An 18,977-nucleotide genomic window follows, 5' to 3' on the forward strand; every position below is an offset into this window, starting at 1 on the left:
AGTTTTCATAATAAATAGAAGTGTTTTCCAATACCATCACTTCCTGTAGCTTGTATCAGAATTCACTACTTGTAGGTCATCTCCCAGAAGCCTTCACTTCCTTGTTGCATCACAGAAGAGGGTGTGATAGGGTGTGTTCACCACTCTGGACCACACCTCCCTCATTACAATACCACCTTCCACCCACTTCCTATACAATCTGATTGTACAATCTCCTTTAGAGCTCCCATCAGCTATTTAGTACAAGGGCCTGTCTGATTTGATACAAATGTAATTAGTTGTTCAGATGTGTCCACCTATTCCATAGTTCTGGTAAATCTATAGGAAATCTTACAGAGATTGTACAATCAGATTGCATAGTGTATGGCAATCTTTATACAAGTACATAGGAGGAAGTGGATGGAGACACTCAGCTGTCAGGCCTCGTTTACATTGCCACGTAGCGAAAGCTTACATTTCCGCATGCGTTTGTTTTGGGTGTTTTCACTCGTCACACATAGGGCAGCCTATTCACTTGAATCACTCCAGAGAAGCGCCAGAACTTTTTTGGAGCGGAGCAAGGTGCGTTAACCCAGTTTTTGGTGCATTTGCCACACTTGGGGATGACAATACAAACATGATGCACATTTGCAGTATTTCTGAAATGCAAGGCAAAGCACACATTTTCTGTGCAGTTTGGAAACACACAGATGTGAATGGAGCCCTATTGTTCTTGTGTAAAGGCGCCAATTTCACTTTCAGGCCCCATTCACACCTAGAGTAGTGGGAGCTCATGTTTTCCAGTGACACACATAGGGCAGCCTATTGACTTCAATAGGCTGCGCTGGACGTAGCAAAGTAGCTCATGGGACATTTTGGCGTGGATCACGTTTGCACGTTTTTTACTGCATTTGTCACCTGTTTTTTTCATTGCGCAAAATGTGTGTTTGCTTCTGTGTATGGTGTGCTGTTAACAATTAATGACACTGAAAGCGCAACCAGGTAATTTTAGGTGTATAAATGTGGCCATACACTATACAGTCTGATTGTACAATCTCTGTTACCAAAACTATATAATAGGAGGACGCACCATTTATCCAATGACTCCGTATCCAATCAGGCAGGCCCTTGCACTACATCAGGGGTATTCTGTGGGCTGAATGTGGCCCAAGGGAGTTTAGTGTGCAGCCTGAGCCCCTCTGAAGGGACGCTGGGGAAGCCAGGTAAATGCAATGAAAACCTAGTTGCTGGGTGAAGGTGTGCTAATGAGGTCAGCTGGTTAACTCCTTCCTGTGTCTTACTGGTTTGTCTGTCTCTGTCTGTAAACAGGGAGTCTCTGAAGTATTCTGAGAAATATAGCAATGGCTGAGGTAAGGCCTTGTTTTCAAAATCAAAGAAAGTTTGTATGTTTCTGCAACAGAGGTGCATTGATGGTATATTGGTACATAGGGGAGCTGGATTTTTGGGGGAAAAAAGGGGAGCCTTTAAATGAGTGCTGCCTCTCCCCAACGAGGTTCTAATATTTGAAACCTAATCTGGAGTGCCGGACCCTAATTTCATGAAAGGTAAGTTGTAAAGGTGTGTACCTACTTTTTCCCTAAATGTGCATTTTTGTCAATTGAGATTATGACAATGAATACACTATATCAATTTTAAGTATTGTTTGTTCAAGTATATCACCTTATTTGTAGGAAAAATCTAGTGTTTGCATGGTCAAGTTTATTGAAAACGTTTTATGTTGTGTACTTGTATAACAGCATAAGTAATCAAGAATTGAGATAGAGAGTGACTGTAAATAAAGCAGAGTATACACGGTCCGAAAATGGGCCTGTTCAGCAGTATCCGGCCAAATTTTCGGCCCCTGTGTACCACTGACTGTTGGACAGTACTTGATCAGCGTATCCTGATGGAAGGGGGAGCCCCTGTTAGAACACAAAGACACAGCAGGAGAGAGCCCTGAATTAACACCACTTGTGTTGATGCAGGGATCTGTAAAAAAAAAAATAATCAACGTTTATATCCTGCTTAAACAGGTATTAAAGGTTTGGCTTTTAAAAAAAAAAAAAACATTATATACATTATAATAGTGCAAGTGGGGTTGTGAACGGCGCTACCGTATTACAAAGATGTAGCAATAATGTGATATGCTGGCGTGAGTAGTGGTGTGAAGTGATACCACTTAATATGTGCCGTGAATAAACAAATTTAATAAATAAATTAATTTGTAAAGTGCAATGTTAAAATGCTTTATAAAAATATTTTATAAAAAATATTTTATAAAAAATAAAAGAGATCAGTTAAAATAAATTGTGTATATGCCTTGTATCTTTAAATATAATAAAGTGCATACGTGCTGGTGCAGAAAAGAAACACAAGGCTAAAATGAATAGTGATATTTTATTTCAAAACAATCAAGTGAAGCATAGAGCTAACCTCACTATGAAGCAGGAGTGATGGTGCTCAGTGGAAAGAAAAGAGTGAATTGATAACTGCTGCTAATGAGCAAATGATACTAAACATATAGCTGAAACAAAGAATAAATGAATGAATGTGAAGGTTTTGGGTTGCAACAACCTGCGCAGCCGCTAGGTGTCGCACCCTACTATACGACCTGATGTGTCTCAGTTGCCGGAAGGTACCCTGTGTGGGTTCCGCTGCCCCTTTTCTGGCTTCCTGGTGGGTCTGTATGTGGTCCTCAGAAAGAAAGAAGGAGACCCCTAGGTACCAAATCCAAACAACATAGCAGAACAAAATGTAGAGACTCACAGGGAAGTTCAAGGCTGTCCGCGATCAGTGTTGGATGGCCGGGAAGCTTCCGCGTTCCACGGTTCTGGCTCCGGGTGCCGGAAATGACGTTAGACGTCGCTGACTCCGCCCTACCGGTTTCGTCACAAGACGTCTACTAGGAGCGACGCCGCGACGGAAGCGAAGCGAAGGAGCGACGGAATTTGTTTATTCACGGCACATATTAAGTGGTATCACTTCACACCACTACTCACGCCAGCATATCACATTATTGCTACATCTTTGTAATACGGTAGCGCCGTTCACAACCCCACTTGCACTATTATATTTCCAACCCAACTTGTTGGGTTTGGTTGTTGGCAGCTTACACCGTTTTCTTCTGCATTCACCCCAAAAAACCCATAGCGCTGGTCACCTTTGTTTTAATTATTATATACATTATACTTACCTGCTCTTTGCAGTGGTTTTGCACAAAGCAAAGCCTCTTCCCGTCAGCACTCCTCCCTCTAGACCAGTGCCCCCAATAGCAAGCCGTTTGCTACGGGGGGCTCTAGTGCTTGCTCGCTCCCTAGCCCGGCTCTATGCGTCCATAAAACACCTAGAGCCGCACCTCGGCCCTGCCCCCTATCTCTCCTCATTGGCTCTCTGGCTGAGTTTGACAGCAGCGGGAGCCAACTCAGTCAATGAGCAGGAGTCCCGGGGCAGCTGGGACTCTTGTGTACATCACTGGATAGACAGAGGGTTAAAGTGAGTATTAGGGGGGCTGCGGGGGGATAGAATGCATGAAGGTAGAAAAACTTTTAGCCTTTAATACCACTTTAACAGTCTACTTAACATTGGGATCAATAATGCAGAATAGGTTCAGGGTGGCAAAGAACATGCATACACCGTGGAATAGTACAAAATGGATTTTGAAAGCTATACAAACATGGACTCTTCACAGTAATATATCTGTGGTTTAATCAGGGTAATGTGAAGGCATGCCATAGTCTCTGTAAAACAGTATAAGAGTGAATAAAGCTACCTGAATCACTACTTGAGTAAAACAGTAGAGCACACAGCTACCTGTGATTATGCTTATAGACAGCATTCCTCTAAGTCAGGGGTCTCAATCTGGGGGCCCTCCAGCTGTTGAAGAACTACAATTCCCATGAGGCATTGAAAGGCTGACAGTTACAAGCATGACTCCCAAAAGGCAGAGGCATGATGGGACTTGTAGATCTGCAACAACTGGAGGGTCATCCGTTTTGGATCCCTGCTCTAAGTGAAGACCAGGGTAGCTCTGGTAGAACCGGCAAACAGTTGGATTGATCCAAGGTCCATGGACATAGGCCCACCCCACCGGAAATTGAACACTCTAGCAGCACTTGGACAGGGGCTCCCAACAATAGCTGAGTCTTTCGGAGGAGCTCACATAAAGTCACACAATCACATAAAAGGAATGTCAGTTTTAAGCCTGTCATTTGAAAGATGTGCAGATTGATTGCAAACTGAATATGTGGTTTTGCCTGATGTAAGAGACAAGCTTTTCACTCCACGATTTATTCTGAATATACCATGTAAAAAATACAGTTGTATGTTCTCACACAAGGGAATGTCAGACAGCCTTTGGGCAGGATATACCTATTTGGTTCAGGTCAGTTTCACAAACTGATATTTAGATTTTCTTTTTTTTTGCTAGGGCCATTTGTGTGTAAGCTAACAAATATGTAAACAGGTTTTTTTTGTGCCGGTATGCCATATTGACACCTCCCAGAAAAGTCCTGTGCCCTAAGACTGGCATGCCCCCCCCCCCCAATATGTCCCCGTGCCCAAAACATGCGCCCTATTTTTATCCCATAGCACCATGCATACAGCAACACATATCTGTGACACTTATACACATAATCCCCCCTCCCTTGTCATCTCCATCCCTCCCAGTGAATAAAACCCCCAAAACAACAACCCCCCCTTTTCAATTTTCAACTACGGTTATATTACACTATAGTTTCCCACATGGTTTATTATTCCCCTCCCCGTGCATTTAACCACATCAGTTTGTGTACCCACACACCCCACCTAGTGATCAAACACCCATATTCCACTTATTGCTGACTTTCACGCCATGCCTTTTGCCTCCCCTGAGCCACCGTCCTTATCACTGCATAAATGCTCTGTCCAAACATGGTGCATCCACGGCCTGAAGAAGGAGCACATGCTCCGATAACGCGTCGCCGTAACATCCCGCATCACCGCCAGGAGTGACGTCAGGATCCCAGGACCCACGAGTGCCAGCGTTCCACCAGCTGACAGGGAGCCCGCGGACACCACCGAGGCCATCCCTGTACACACGGAGGAACCCCCCCTGCCGCTCTCACAGGGATCCACTGCCTCCACCACCAGGACCCGCTCCAGTGATGCCCCTGATGATCAACATTACTTGACTAACTGCATCTTATTCACCGACTAAACGTGAGTGTAATACTGCTGCACATACTTCAATAAATGTCTTGCTGCACTTAGAAGGCGCTGCGCTGTCTTCCCTCTTGTCAGCTATGCTGAATCCTGTGATCTGTCCCTGATCCGCTCGCTTTGTTTACACAAGCGGGTGGATTTCCTCAGTCTTTCCCCGACGATCAGGGAAGAGAGGCGGTAATCACCGCCTCTCCTCCCCTGGTCCAACTCCCGCTGTGTCACCAGAGGGGGAGGTATCTGGCGACGTAGGTCTATGTCGCCAGACCCAGCCGAGCTGCTCTGCTGCAGTAGCAGCAACGTAAGTGGTCGGCAAGTGGTTAACATACACACGCAGGAGAATGCCTACAAAATTCGGTGACAATGGTATAGTGTGCCCTTGGTGCTTTAAAAGATATTCCTGTTGGATTTTGATTATTGTTGGTAGCGCAGGGATGCTAAATACAGAGCCTAAAAATTCAAGTCTTGAGCTACTATTTAGACCTTAAGAGTTACTCGCCACCATTTTCCCCACCCAACCCCTACCCTGTCCCACCCCTTATTATATAAATGATCTCAAAAATACAAGCTCAGCATATCAGTTCCCATCAGTGCAACACATCAGTGCCGCCTTATCAGTGCAGCCTCATCAGTGCCAATCAGTGCAGCTTATCAGTGGCCATCATTGCAGCCTCATCAGTGCCCATCCTTACAGCCTCATCAGTGCCCATCAATGCAGCCTATCGGTGCCCATCAGTGCAGCCTCATCAGCACCAATCAATGCAGCCTATCAGTGCCTATCAATGCAGCCTATCACTGCATGGGGATCACAGGGAGGAATCAGGAGGAGAGCCGGCCAAATTACACAGTGAGAGGATCTCCCGCTGTGACACAGCTTGGATCTAAAATGCCGGCCGCTGTCAAAGTTCCGCCTCCTGGATTGGCTCCTATGATAGACATCACAATGCTTCAATTTTGGACCAGTGTGCTGTCTATCATAGGAGCCGGTCCAGGGGGCCTGGACTTTGTTTTACAGCAGCGTTTCAGATCCAAGCTGTATCACAGAAGGAGTCCCCCACTGTGTGTGATCTGGCCAGCTCTCCTTCCTCACAGTTTCCTGGCTTATCTCTTCTGGCAGAAGCAGTGCGGCCTTTTTATGGGCATCAGAGGCTGTTGCAGAGGATGGGAGGAGAATCAGCTCCCGTTCAACCTCGCCTGCCGGCGGCGCCCTATTCCCCTCCGATGCGGCTCCGTGCTCGCCCTCAGCTTATTTCCACTTGCCTAATGTGAGCAGGCTAGTGGAAATTTTGAGAGCTGGCTGAGAGTACATTTTTTCATGTCTGGTGGAGCTGCTCTCCCATTGCTTCTTAGTGGTCCATGAGATTTCCACACGAGTTACAAGTTGTGCTGTTGACTTTTCGCCGACACATTATTTGCTAAACCATACCAAACTTTGGGTTTGATTGTACAGGGGGGTAGTGACTGAGACTCTTTACCACAAGGCTTGTTTTTCTACATTTCTCTCTAGACTCCCTTCCTATTCTCTTCCCCTACCTTCTCTACCCCTTTCCCCTCCCCCTTATTATGTTGTTGTTTTGTCTTTGATGGAAATCCTGTGTATGGACCCTGACCAGCTGTGTGGCTGCCTGGCATCTGGTGCGGTGGACCTTTTTTTCGTTACTTGATGTTATCTTGGATTGTGGTTATTCCTGACCCCATGAGATACACTTTCATAGGTTGGGCCTGGGCCCTGTGCAAGGAGTCCTGGTGTTTGCTTTATTTCAAATTTCATGGTGGTGATGTTTTTTTCGAGGGGGTTAATTTTTTTCCCTTCACGGACACCTTCTGATGGACTATATGTTTCAGAGATTTATTGGTCTGTTGGATATATGTCACTGCTTTGTCTTTCACATGTATCACATATGTGGTTCTGTTTTACAATGCTTTTGTAATGTAACCATTTTCTTTTCTTAATAAAAAATGTATTATGGGAAAAAAGAGACATGACATCGAAAACAGCCAGATTAAGCAACCGTCGTTTCGTGTTTATGGGTACATCAAATATTGAAGAAAGTAAAATATTTAATCCTAAAATAAGGCAATAGGCCAAAATCCCACCAAGCAAGTGCAGGTGAATAGCCTATTTACTGATCCTATTTGCAGCTCGTACTCTGTGGATATTTGGTAGGTCAGTCGCCACCAAAAAATAAATACATTTTTGTTATTCTCCACTACTAAAAGAGGTACTCAACATTAGAGGTATTTAACATTACTCATAAATTCACACAATGAATAGCTATGCTACTTATTCATCTGTAAAGTGTAGGAGAGTTGTGATATGTCTGAATTAATTAAGAAGAACACATTTAAAAATATTTTTTTTTATTATTGATGTTTAATATACAGCTTTAATATGTTAAGAAACTCAAACAAGATTTTTTTTTCCATATTCGATTTACAAATTACATTTATGGACAGGGAAACATGTATCCAATTTAATGTACATTAAGGGATGCAATGGTTCTCCAGCAGCTTTGAAACTTGGCAAGAAAAGTTCTAAAGAATTTAAGTGCAGTAATAAGACAAAAGGCAGAGTAAAAAATAAAATCAATATGATTTTCCAGCCAAGATGTACAAAAAGTTAAGAATAAAAAAACAAAAGGATGTCTGCTCCACAGGGCAAACAAGAGCTTTTAAAGTCATTGAACAACATTTCCAAAGAACGGCAAAACAGTGTGAAAAAAGTCCATAGGAAATTGCCCTACAAGATATTTGCACCAAAATATAACAAAAAAAAAGTTCTCATCTCAAAAGTTCTGATACAGTATCCAATGTGCTGCATCGTCAAAAAGTGTTATAAAATGCTCCCACCTCTAATAAAATGGCAAGTTAATAAAGCAATAGTACAAAATAATAATAACCAGCTCAGTAACATCATTGCTTTTGGCTATTTTTTCCAATAAGTTTATGCAAGATCAGACTATATACTTGGGTGGTTTTTAGTCCGTTAGAGAAAATGTGTGCTTTTGGTCTGTAAATCTGATGCGGAGTAACGTCCGACATTTTATTCCGCTTGCAGATAAAAGAACTACTGTTGTTTCCCACAAAACTGTCATTAGAGGTTATGTTCCACCTTCATCTCAAGTAACATACACATCTTCCTTGCTTTCATACAGTGCAGAGTATATGGGCTGAGAAATTGGAGCCAAAGTCCGTTCTACTCCAGTTCACTGTCATCTCTATCTGAGTTTATTGCTGTGCAGTAGTTGGGTTTATCTGATGGTATGTAGCCAGGCAGACACACACATTTGTATGAGCCCTCTGTGTTAATACATTTTGCATTCTTGCACAGTGACATCCTGCTGTTCAGCTCATTGCACTCATTGACATCTAAAAAGAGAGAATACCAGGTTACACTATTAGCTACATAAAGGCTTTTTCTTCTTCTACTTAAAGACTTCATGTTTTTCCTGTCAAATACAAATACATGCCCCTCACATAAATGGTAGATTTTAGGTGGGTGAAGACTTATGTGGATCAATAAAACTAAAATGTCTGTTTTTGTTTGGTAAGGATAGGTCAGGATTAGGTTAGGATTTATTATAAAGTGTTATTTTTACTTTGGGTGCCACTTTCAAGAACAATCAGTCTCAAAGCACTGCTATGTTCTTAACAATATCTTGTGAAAGTAAACAATATCTCTCCTACATGGCTTTTTTAGGTTGATCCAGAGTTGTCTCTGTGCTCACTTCTAGAGGAACACATTTTGAAATGCTTTAAATGCTTTGAGTTTTAGATTTTGAGAGCACTTTTAAGATAAAAAAAAACTGTTATATTGCTCCTCAAGAAAACAACAAGAGAAGGGCGCACCGACCTTGTGCATTACCACTAAAAAGTTTATTAAAATCAAAGAAGGGTAGCGTACAATATACTCACAAACGTAGCATATGAACAAGCATATAGGAAATGGGCACCGCTCGCTTCCAGGACACTTCTCTACTGCTGGATAGCGTGATGGCGTCCTCAAAACCTGATGTGGCTTACGCGTTTCGAGGGAGGACCCTCTTCCTCAGAGCCAAAATCGCCACTCGCCGATATTGTATTGTATATTGTACGCTACCCTTCTTTGATTTTAATAAACTTTTAAGTGGTAATGCACAAGGTCGGTGCGCCCTTCTCTTGTTGTTTTCTTGTAGTGCCTTTTGGATACCCTTGGTCCTGAGGGGGGCAGCAAGACCACTTCATTTGTGTCATAAAACCGCCTAGAAGATTCATCTTCCCGCATACCACTCGAGCGCAGGAGAGATATTGTTGTTTTTTGGAAAATATTGCTCCTCAAACCTGTCTGATTGTAGTCCTGAAATCACTTCCACAGTCCAATCTTTTCTAAAAAGGAATCTGGAGTGGAAATAATTCACCTCTTGGAATCCATTAAGCTCTTGTTCTTCACTGGGCTGGTAGCAGGAATATCTACACAGATAACAGAGGTGCTGCTAACCGGCCGGGCCTTTTGGGGTTTACAGAAAATGCCTCAGATAGCAGGAAAAAAGCTGGGCTAAAATTTACAATGTTGCTTGATTTGATAAGATATATTAGGGGGAGCCGTGAAATATTCAAAGCAATCCTTTTCTTCAGTCTTCTCACATTTCTAATTAGTGATGTTGGTTACTTCTCATAACCGCTTTGTTATAATGTAAGTGATAAAGCCTAATGCATTTTGCATTTGAGGATTGCAATTCATGAGCGGTCCAATGACCTTCCTGCAAAATATTGTACCTCTATGTCAGCCAGCTTCTGAAAACTAGCCACATGGATGATAAGGACTCTACACATACTTTAAAATGCTAAAGCAAATTGAAATTTGCTTTTTTTTTTTTTTTTTAACAACTATAGTAAAAAAAGGAATTTCAGTGATAATTTATGTACATACAGTAGGATAAGTTGTAGAATGAGAGAGTTTGTTTTCTAATTTTATTTCTACCCACAACAATATTGAACCTGCTCTCTTAAACCCCTGAGAACCTAAAGCAGTAACCGCTCCAGTACCATATCCGTCGGTGCCATTCCCGGGGTATCTAACCATCCACTCCAAATTTTAAGGAATTTAGAAGGGGAACCCCTATGCTGATAAATACACTTTTCCATACGAAGGATGTTGCCCATCTGCTCCAGCCACATCTTATATGTAGGTGGCTCCCGTAAGATCCAGTGCCTGAATATAAGTAAGCGAGCCTGAAAGAAGGCCCTTGCCGCTGCCTCCCTCAAAACCTATCCTGGATAATGGAGTCAAGTATACCCAGTACACACTGTCTAGGATCCAAAGGGATTCTAATTTTATTTCTAAAATAAAACTTAAAACTTAATAAATAAAGCTCTAATGGATTAGGTGATAAATAAAATCTTAATAAAGTATGTGTCCCTTAAGAACAGACAGGGCTTACAAAATGCCCCCGAGACAAGGACGTGCATTGAGCAAACTCATTTATACAAATATTTTCTAAATAAAGCTTTGCGTTTTTAAATCATAAAAATGCATCTTCAGGTTTGTTTAATTTGTGATTTATACTTTGCTGAAACTTTGTACTGTTATGATAGATTTACTCTGACAAGCAGAAGTACCCCATGAACCCACCAGTCGCACCTCTTGGGACCACTACTAGCTAAGAGCTAGCTTATAGCTTAAATGTCATTATAATAAAGTGCATGTTTTTCTTACCAACACAGGTCATTTTCATGATATCCAGGTGGTATCCATCGAAGCAATCGCATGTGTATCCTTCTTGTACTCGTACACATCTACCATTCTCACATCCATTCAAGATGCCGCACTCTTCTGCCTGCAGCTCCTCATACTGCCCACCTCCCACACCTGCACAGATAATAAATAAGACTCACTTTAGATGTAATTTTGTTATATGAAATAAAAAAAATGAATAAAAAATGTGGAACAGAACATTGCTACTAGTTCATTTTTATTGTCAGTGACCGTATTCAAGGAATCCTCTAAAGTTTTATACATATTTTACATTACATACCACCAGAGGGCAGCACAACTCCATGTTAAAATGTAATATTGACAAACAGTATATCTTCAGAAATATCATTTACAAGTCAGCTATAGTTTGTAGATGTATAAACAGTATTTATATGCTGCCTCAAAAATAAATAGAAGTACAATATATATATTAGGCCACCAAATACAGTTTATACAGAACATTTAGAAAATCAAAAAAATTATTATATTTTATTAAATAAATATATTTTTTTGATGCTTTTTTTGATGAGAATTGAAAAGAAATCTACATTATAATTACAGGCAATTAAGGAGAATCATATTACAGTCAGTGCCATCTTCTAAAAATATAATTAAGAATTAGTATATAAGCCTAATGCAAATTACTGAGGCATAGGACACTATAGATCACATATCAATAAAGCTATACTGTATATTACACTCAAAAGCAAAATAGTTGTTTAAAAAGTTAAAGAGGAAGTATTAGGTGCAGAACCTAGCCAGCTAGTATCTATGAAAAAAAGCTCAATAGCTTAATCTAGAGAATCAAATCATCATCCATAGCTCCCTAACATTGTTTGAATTGTGCATACTCAGTGAATGTGGCTTTTTTAAAATTGGTACAGCTAAACATTTTGGGGTGGGTCTTAGACCTGGTTTAATTAGAAATGTTTACATTTTCAAAGTATGGTTATTCCAGGACTGAGAATGTTTCATTTAAAACAGTATGACACAATTGATAAGTCAACAATGGCCCCACAGATACTAATGCTGGACACAGATTAACCTGTATCACATATACAGTAACTATCACATAACTAAATGGAGCACCCCCCAAAAAAGCACCCCCCAAAAAAAAAAGAAAAAAAAAACAAAAAAAGAATTATGTGTATATGCACACTGGAGCTTTGTGTTTTTCCTGGAGAATCAGCTCAGTGTTATCCTTTTTATTAGATTTTTTGTTTTCCATATTTCATATAGGAATATTCTCCTTGAGTGTTTCAAGGACTAAATTCAACTGATTAATTTTTCCAATTGATTTCATAAATAATCCCTCCAGTTTTTTAAAGGTAGATTTTAATATATAGCAAAGAACAAACAAACAGAAATTCTCAGCGATGCCCTAGTCTAGTGAAAAGTCTAAAAACTGAAAAACAGAATGTCCAAACTGATATAAATGAAAAATAAAAATAAAGTGAAAATAAAAATCGAATTATGCACATGGGAGCACCTATATATGAAAATATGTCTCTTAACCACTTGCCGACCAGCCGCCATACATATACAGCGGCAGGTTGGCTCTGTCCCGCTAAACGGCGTACCTGTATGCCGCTTCACAGGACCGCTAGCGGGGGTTCCCCACAAGGAAACTTTATGATCCCCTGCGGGATCTTTCACACAGCCAATCCAGGCACAGACTGTCTCCCTGTATAAATCCTGTGAGTTGAACCTGTCAGTATTTTTTTTATGTACACCTAATAAACCGATTTACACTATTGATTGCTTGGCACCTTTTCTCTTTCCCCTCTTCTATTCCAGATTTTAATATATGCGTGTTATATACTTTTTAGCCAATAGATGTCCTCAATGAGCCCAACTTACGAGGACTTTAGTATCTATTCCCCATTGACCACCAGAGAGATCTCTGAGTATCAATAAATGTTTGGCATCCAAAACCCAAAATAATGCAAATGATGCTCCATATTACAGTAGAACAACTGCAGCCTGTCTGTGCAACCTCCCTCCATGGGATTTCCTTGTATTTAACTGTTCAGTGCCTGCTAAGGCTGAGAGAGAGAGTATGATTTGAAAATTGAGGACCAGCAAGATGTGAGAAACAACAATCCTTCTTAGAGCAGTAAAAATCTAGACTGTAACTTCCAGTTTCACTGCTGGAGCATTTTGCCAACAACAGTAAACTTAGCTAAAACTATGTGTCCACAAGTGGCATGTGAAAAGGGACTTCTACAACCTAGCTATCTGTTTTGGGATGTTTCATTCATGTCAAAGCCACTACATGGTCCTCTAGGACAGAACATTCTTGTAGAAACATTCATATGCTAGAAGTAAGTTTCATATGTTCCAGCTAAGCTCCCATTCTCATTCGAGTGTGCTACGGCTGCTGTGGAATCCTATATTTCTATTTTACACATCAAGAGAAACTCTATGCCCACAGTGAGGAACAACAGTTCACATATAAGACAATTTAACACAGATTTTGAAGCCCAAGTCATTACAAAGTACTGCAGCGAAAGACGTGGGGGAGCTTCCAGATCTAACAACATATCTCTAGACATCAGAGGATTATTTATTATCTCAACAAATCTGTGCTGCATATGATACGTTCATGGCTCCAGCCGCAGCTCAATAGTGCACACCTGGCTCCCCTGCCCATTTTCCCCCCGGGTGACAAGCATCACTATGTTTTGCTGGGAGTGCACAATTAAAATACAGATAGGAATGTCTACCACATTGTAAATTTACTGCATATGCACTAAAACGACTGTGTATGGCTAAGAATCTGTTTTATATAGCACAGAACTTGTATTGATACCTACACTATGCCCTCTGATTCTTACTGTGTTAAACTTCATTGTAATTGTACTGTCTGCCCCTATGCTGTAAAGCGCTTCGTAAACTGTTATAAATCCTGTTTAATAATAATAACTAGGCCATGTCCTATAATTTACAGTACAGGTACGTTAGAATTCTATACCTGTGCTGTGTATTGTTCTGGATGTTTGTATGATCAATAAGATATAAACTACTGCCCTTCTCCCTATGCATCCATGTGCCCAGTCTTCATTTATACTGTGTGCCCACTTCCAGTTCTCTTATTGCACATCTGCACTTTGGTTTTTTTCTCTCTAATCATTATCTCCTCTTTTGTGCTCATTCTTAAGTTCTCACTTTCCTTTTTTACATCTTTCATAACTTTCTTCCTCTGTCTGCACATGCTTACCAGTCTCTTCTATCTTCAGATTCCTCCTCACCTGTGCCCACTCATTGGTTTTCATTGTATTTGTTCTCCACACCCCCTCTATAGTCTCAATTCTCCCGGTGTATACCCAATCTCAAGCCTTCTCTCTCCTCTTCCCCACTGCACTTATTATCCCAACTCTGCTCATCTCCTCTTTTGTGCCCCAATACTATGCTCACTCCTTCCTCTACATACAGTATGCATCCCTGTTTAACCTCATACTCTGTGCCTACTCTCCTCCAAACCCTTTGGGGGAGGGGGGATTATGGTGTGGGGTTGTTTTTCAATGGTTGGGCTTGGCCCCTAATTCCAGTGAAGGGAACTCTTAAGGTGTCAGCATACCAAGACATTTTGGACAATTTCATGCTCCCAACTTTGTGGGAACAGTTTGGGGATGGCCCCTTCCTGTTCAAACATGACTGCGCACCAGTTCGCAAAGCAAGGTCCATAAAGACATGGATAAACAATTTTGGGGGGAGAAACTTGACTGGCCTGCACAGAGTCCTGACCTCAACCCGATAGTACACCATTGGGATGAATTAGTGTGGAGACTGCGAGCCAGGCCTTCTTGTCCAACATCAATGCCTGACCTCACAAATGCACTTCTAGAAGAATGATCAAACATTCCAATATACACACTCCTAAACCTTGTGGACAGCCTTCCCAGAGGAGATGAAGCTGTTATGGCTGCAAAGGGTGGGCCAACTCAATATTGAACCCTACAGACTAGAAACGGAATGCCATTAAAGTTCATGTGTATGTAAAGGCAGGTGTCCCAATACTTTTGACAATATAGTGTGTGTAGTATGTACGTATGCAATACAACATCTGAATGAGAACTGGTCACTTCACTTCATCCACTCACTTGACACATGCTCAGAGATCACTAATACTCATCTTTTAACTTTTATTTAATAAAATATATTCTATTATGTCCAGCCTGTAATCAGCAAGTAATGATCAAAGCAGTACAATATAATCAACTAACATGAGCAACCAGAACACACACCGGTTATGCCCCTGCTCTTTTACTTACGTTCCTGCAGGTTGAAAAGATCTGGCTGTGGCATATAGTGGTCTGAAAAGTGAAGGGCATCTTCCCCATAAGGCTGTCTGAACCTTGGTACACGAAGGTTACATAGCTGTGCATAATCATCTACATATGTAAAAGAGAAACAAAGTTAACAAAATAATCCAGATAGTAGGAACACAAAGTTCAAGATCGCTTAATGAAAATCCATCTGCCTAGAACAAAGCATCACTTGGCTTTGTAATGAAAGGGTGGGAGGAGAGTCAGAGCTGACATTTTTGGCAGCAAGATCTCACCACTATGCTATATTTTAAATGCACTGGAACATGACACCAGTATCAAACTATATTCTGTACATAGAAACTGCTACAAACTTCTTTTGATAGTCGGTAAATTTATACAGTAAAACCTTGGATTGAGAGTAACTTGGTTTAAGAGTGCTTTGCAAGACAAGCAAAAATTTTTAATACATTTTGACTTGATAAACAAATGATTTCGTGATACACAAGTAGCGTCGTGTCACAAAGAAGAGAGGCGCTTCTAAGAGTAGCAATATGGTTACATTTAATGAAGGAACAATATTTAACAACTGGTTGATGATTAAAACAGGCACTTCTATATATGCAGGCATCCGGGGTAAAGCTGTCCACATAGACCGTCCACTGAACCACCACTGACATCATCCCTTCCACACTGCGCTCCACGAGCGCTTCAAACCTCGCTTTCAGATCGCTCTACTGCAGAGTAGTCTTCCCAGTCACAATTGCAGACTGAGAGCAGTGAGAGCCAGCAGTGTGGAGGACGGTCTATGTGGATACTTTACCCCGGATGTCTGCATTCTTAGATGTGCCTCTTTTAATCATCAACCATGTGAGTTGCTAAATGTTATACCTTTCAATAAATGTAACCATTTTACTACACTTTCTCTTTTATACTCTGTAGCTCCTGCTGGATTTTGCTTCTAATCCCCTTGTGGAGGCTGCCATTTGTGGATGGACATGTTATGGTTACACAACCAATCACATTGCTATAACCATTTTATATGGACTATAAACTGAAAGACATATGAATAAATGGTTGTGGATCGAACCATTAGAGCATTTTTTATGCGTTTTCTGAAAGAACACAAAAGATGCGTCATCCAGGTGCGCTTTCAGAAAACATGGCAAAAACTTGCAATCAAATAGATGTCAACGGGTCCATAGCTAAAAACGCACATAAACTGAGCATACGCCCGCACTGCGGCCTAACCTCAGCGCGCCACTGTAAACCCAGGCATGGAGAGATACCACCTGTCCCATAATTATTCAATAATTATCAATCAAGTCTGGTTGTTTTCAATTCACTGCCACTAAATATATCATGTCTTGAACGGCTAAAAACATTTATACACAAACACAAGTAGCATCTGGAGAAGTCAACCACTACTTTTGTGTTACACAAAGTAAGCATCTTTTTCTTCCAGGATTTACACTTTGCTGAGAAGTGAGTCACTCCAAATTTTACTGAGGTAAGGCATGTATACATAAAGAATATTTTGTGGCATCTGCAAACGAAAAGTTTAGGAGCAAACAGAGAAGAGGGTAATTATGGCATTAACCACATACCACAAAAGTAAGATCTACATTTATTGGTTGTCAGAGGGCAGATTAAACTGTGAAGGTCAAGGTGACAGAATTTCTGCTTTGCTCTTTTTAAATGCACCACACAGTAATAGTATATAATACAATATTATGTTTCAATCTGGTTTAAAATTATGTAAATTCTTTCTCTCTTTCTAAGTATCCTTAGATGAGACCAGAATTTAAAAACAGTCTAGCTGCGTTCTAAGACAGCGCAAATAAATAAATCTGATGTGCACTATATGGTAACCACCAACAACCAATCAGATTTCTGTTTAATATTTCTGTTTAATATAGCAACATCAGGGAAAGGCAAAATGTAATGGTTGCTAAAACTTTGTGCATCTTTGTTGCCACGTGTGCTGTTGGCTGTGGAGACTGTGAAATTTAATGACATCTACAGTATTTACATGCAGAGCGCCTGCCACTTTCAATATGCACATAGGGGGGCTTGTTAGCAATGAACCTATTTGTAAAAAAAGATAGTTTAAAAAATTGCATTGACAAAAGAAACACATACACACATGCACCGGACCAGTGACAGGCTAGTGACGTACCGGTACGTCACTTTGCCTGGCCGGGGCTGACTGCCGCAGTATATGTACTTGCGACGGTTGGCAACCGGTTAAAAAAAAAAGATAACTGTACCACACGTTACATATTGCTGCGAACATTGGAATGACAGCAGTTATTCTAGACGAGCCCTCATTTGCTGTCAACTCTAAATGTATGACTTTTTATGTGTTGCCTATGGACAATTTAGGGTCCCATCGTTTTTTTGCCATTTCATCTGCATTTACAATATTAACTCTTGACAAATCTTTGGTATCTATTTAGTCGACACAACCTCATTTTTTATATTTTATCAAAAAATGGGTATTGTTTTTATGTTTGTGTACAATAAAATTCAGTGTATTTTTTCCCAAAAAATAACAATTTGATAATCATTTGCACAAGTACCATGCAACATAAAAAAATAGCAACTTCCTTTTTTTTTTTATTTTACAAATCCTCTGCAAAAAAAAAAAATGTTTGGGGACTTTCAGTAATTTTCCATCTAAAAATTCAGATCTTAACATGTGTGTGAAAAGAAATTACTCCGAAGTCGTTAAAGCTTTCCTGAAGAAAACAACGCTTCAAATTCTCTTCAGCGTTGTTAATATAACCAAAAGTTTGGACATTTTCTCATCTGATTTTTGTTTAAAGCAAGGCTGAGGGTTTAGATAGGTTCATTAGTCTTTTCAGCAGAGACCAGGGGAGGGCTGTCAGCATTATTATTGAAACACTTTAAAAGCAAAAACTGGATCTAGCAATTCCCACAGAAAATCTATTAGTGGCTTTATGTGCATGTAAATCTGGCAACCCTATCCTTCTACATTCCAACAAGAAGGGTGAGTGCCATGTCAGTTCAACCATTTTTGCTAAAATGGGACAGACTGGCTAAAGGGGGGGGGGGGGGTGACAAGAAAGACACATCACAGGAAGAAATCGTGTCATCTGCTAACCACTTTGGATGGTAGAAGTCATTCTTCTACACATCAAAACATTGGTGAAATAAGATTTTGGAGAGAAGAACACTCGCCTTTTCTAGCTATTATAAATAAAATGATTGTAGACATTAAAAAACAGACCCACAATTTGTCCCTTTTTTGGCCAGATCAAGCACCAATCCAATGTCTATAAAGTCACCTATAGGCATTCATTGTGGATGAAGTGATTGTTTAGATTCCGTTCCATATAAGCCAATGTTGGGATTGTTTGTAAACTCCTCCTGCCCGCTTCACTGGCTTAACAGAAGCATTTGTTCCACAAAGGCAGGAGCTGTGTCTGCAGACGCTGTGAGGTGGTCATATCAGGCGCATTTGCCCAATTCTCTAAAGTCTATAACCTGCTTCCGAACAGCATTTTCCCTTCCTTTGCTTTTACAGTCAGTACCACTGCCTATAGATCTTCTGGTAGAAAAACAAGACTCCTAAAGGCTGATAATATTTTAAGTTGGAATGGAAAAAGCAACAAAAGCCCCACAGCTATTCTTCCATTAGGAATGAAAAGGTAAATTTACAGCAGAGCTAATTTCGAGGCAAGATCCTGAAAAAAAGACAATTTATAGCCTGTTTTCCAGATGGCTGTAACTTTGTTCAGACAGCCCCGCATCCTTCCTCATGTCTGGGAGCTGCA

General features: G+C 40.6%; 1 protein-coding gene across 2 annotated transcripts in view; it reads right to left on the minus strand.

Annotated features, from left to right (window-relative positions):
- Positions 1–7,519: 7,519 nt before the first annotated feature.
- The window catches only part of LTBP1 (latent transforming growth factor beta binding protein 1), a 513,632-nt gene continuing 502,174 nt past the window's right edge, over positions 7,520–18,977 (minus strand). For both annotated transcript variants that reach the window (XM_082249446.1, XM_082249447.1), the window contains 3 exons: positions 15,184–15,303; positions 10,871–11,023; positions 7,520–8,544 (listed from right to left, as the gene is read on the minus strand). In XM_082249446.1, coding sequence (XP_082105572.1) covers positions 8,372–8,544; positions 10,871–11,023; positions 15,184–15,303 — 446 coding nt within the window. In that variant the 3' untranslated portion in view covers positions 7,520–8,371. The remainder of the gene's footprint in view (positions 8,545–10,870; positions 11,024–15,183; positions 15,304–18,977) is intronic.

Source organism: Pelophylax lessonae (genome assembly GCF_965119305.1).
Source record: "Pelophylax lessonae genome assembly, chromosome: 3".
Lineage (NCBI taxonomy): Eukaryota > Metazoa > Chordata > Amphibia > Anura > Ranidae > Pelophylax > Pelophylax lessonae.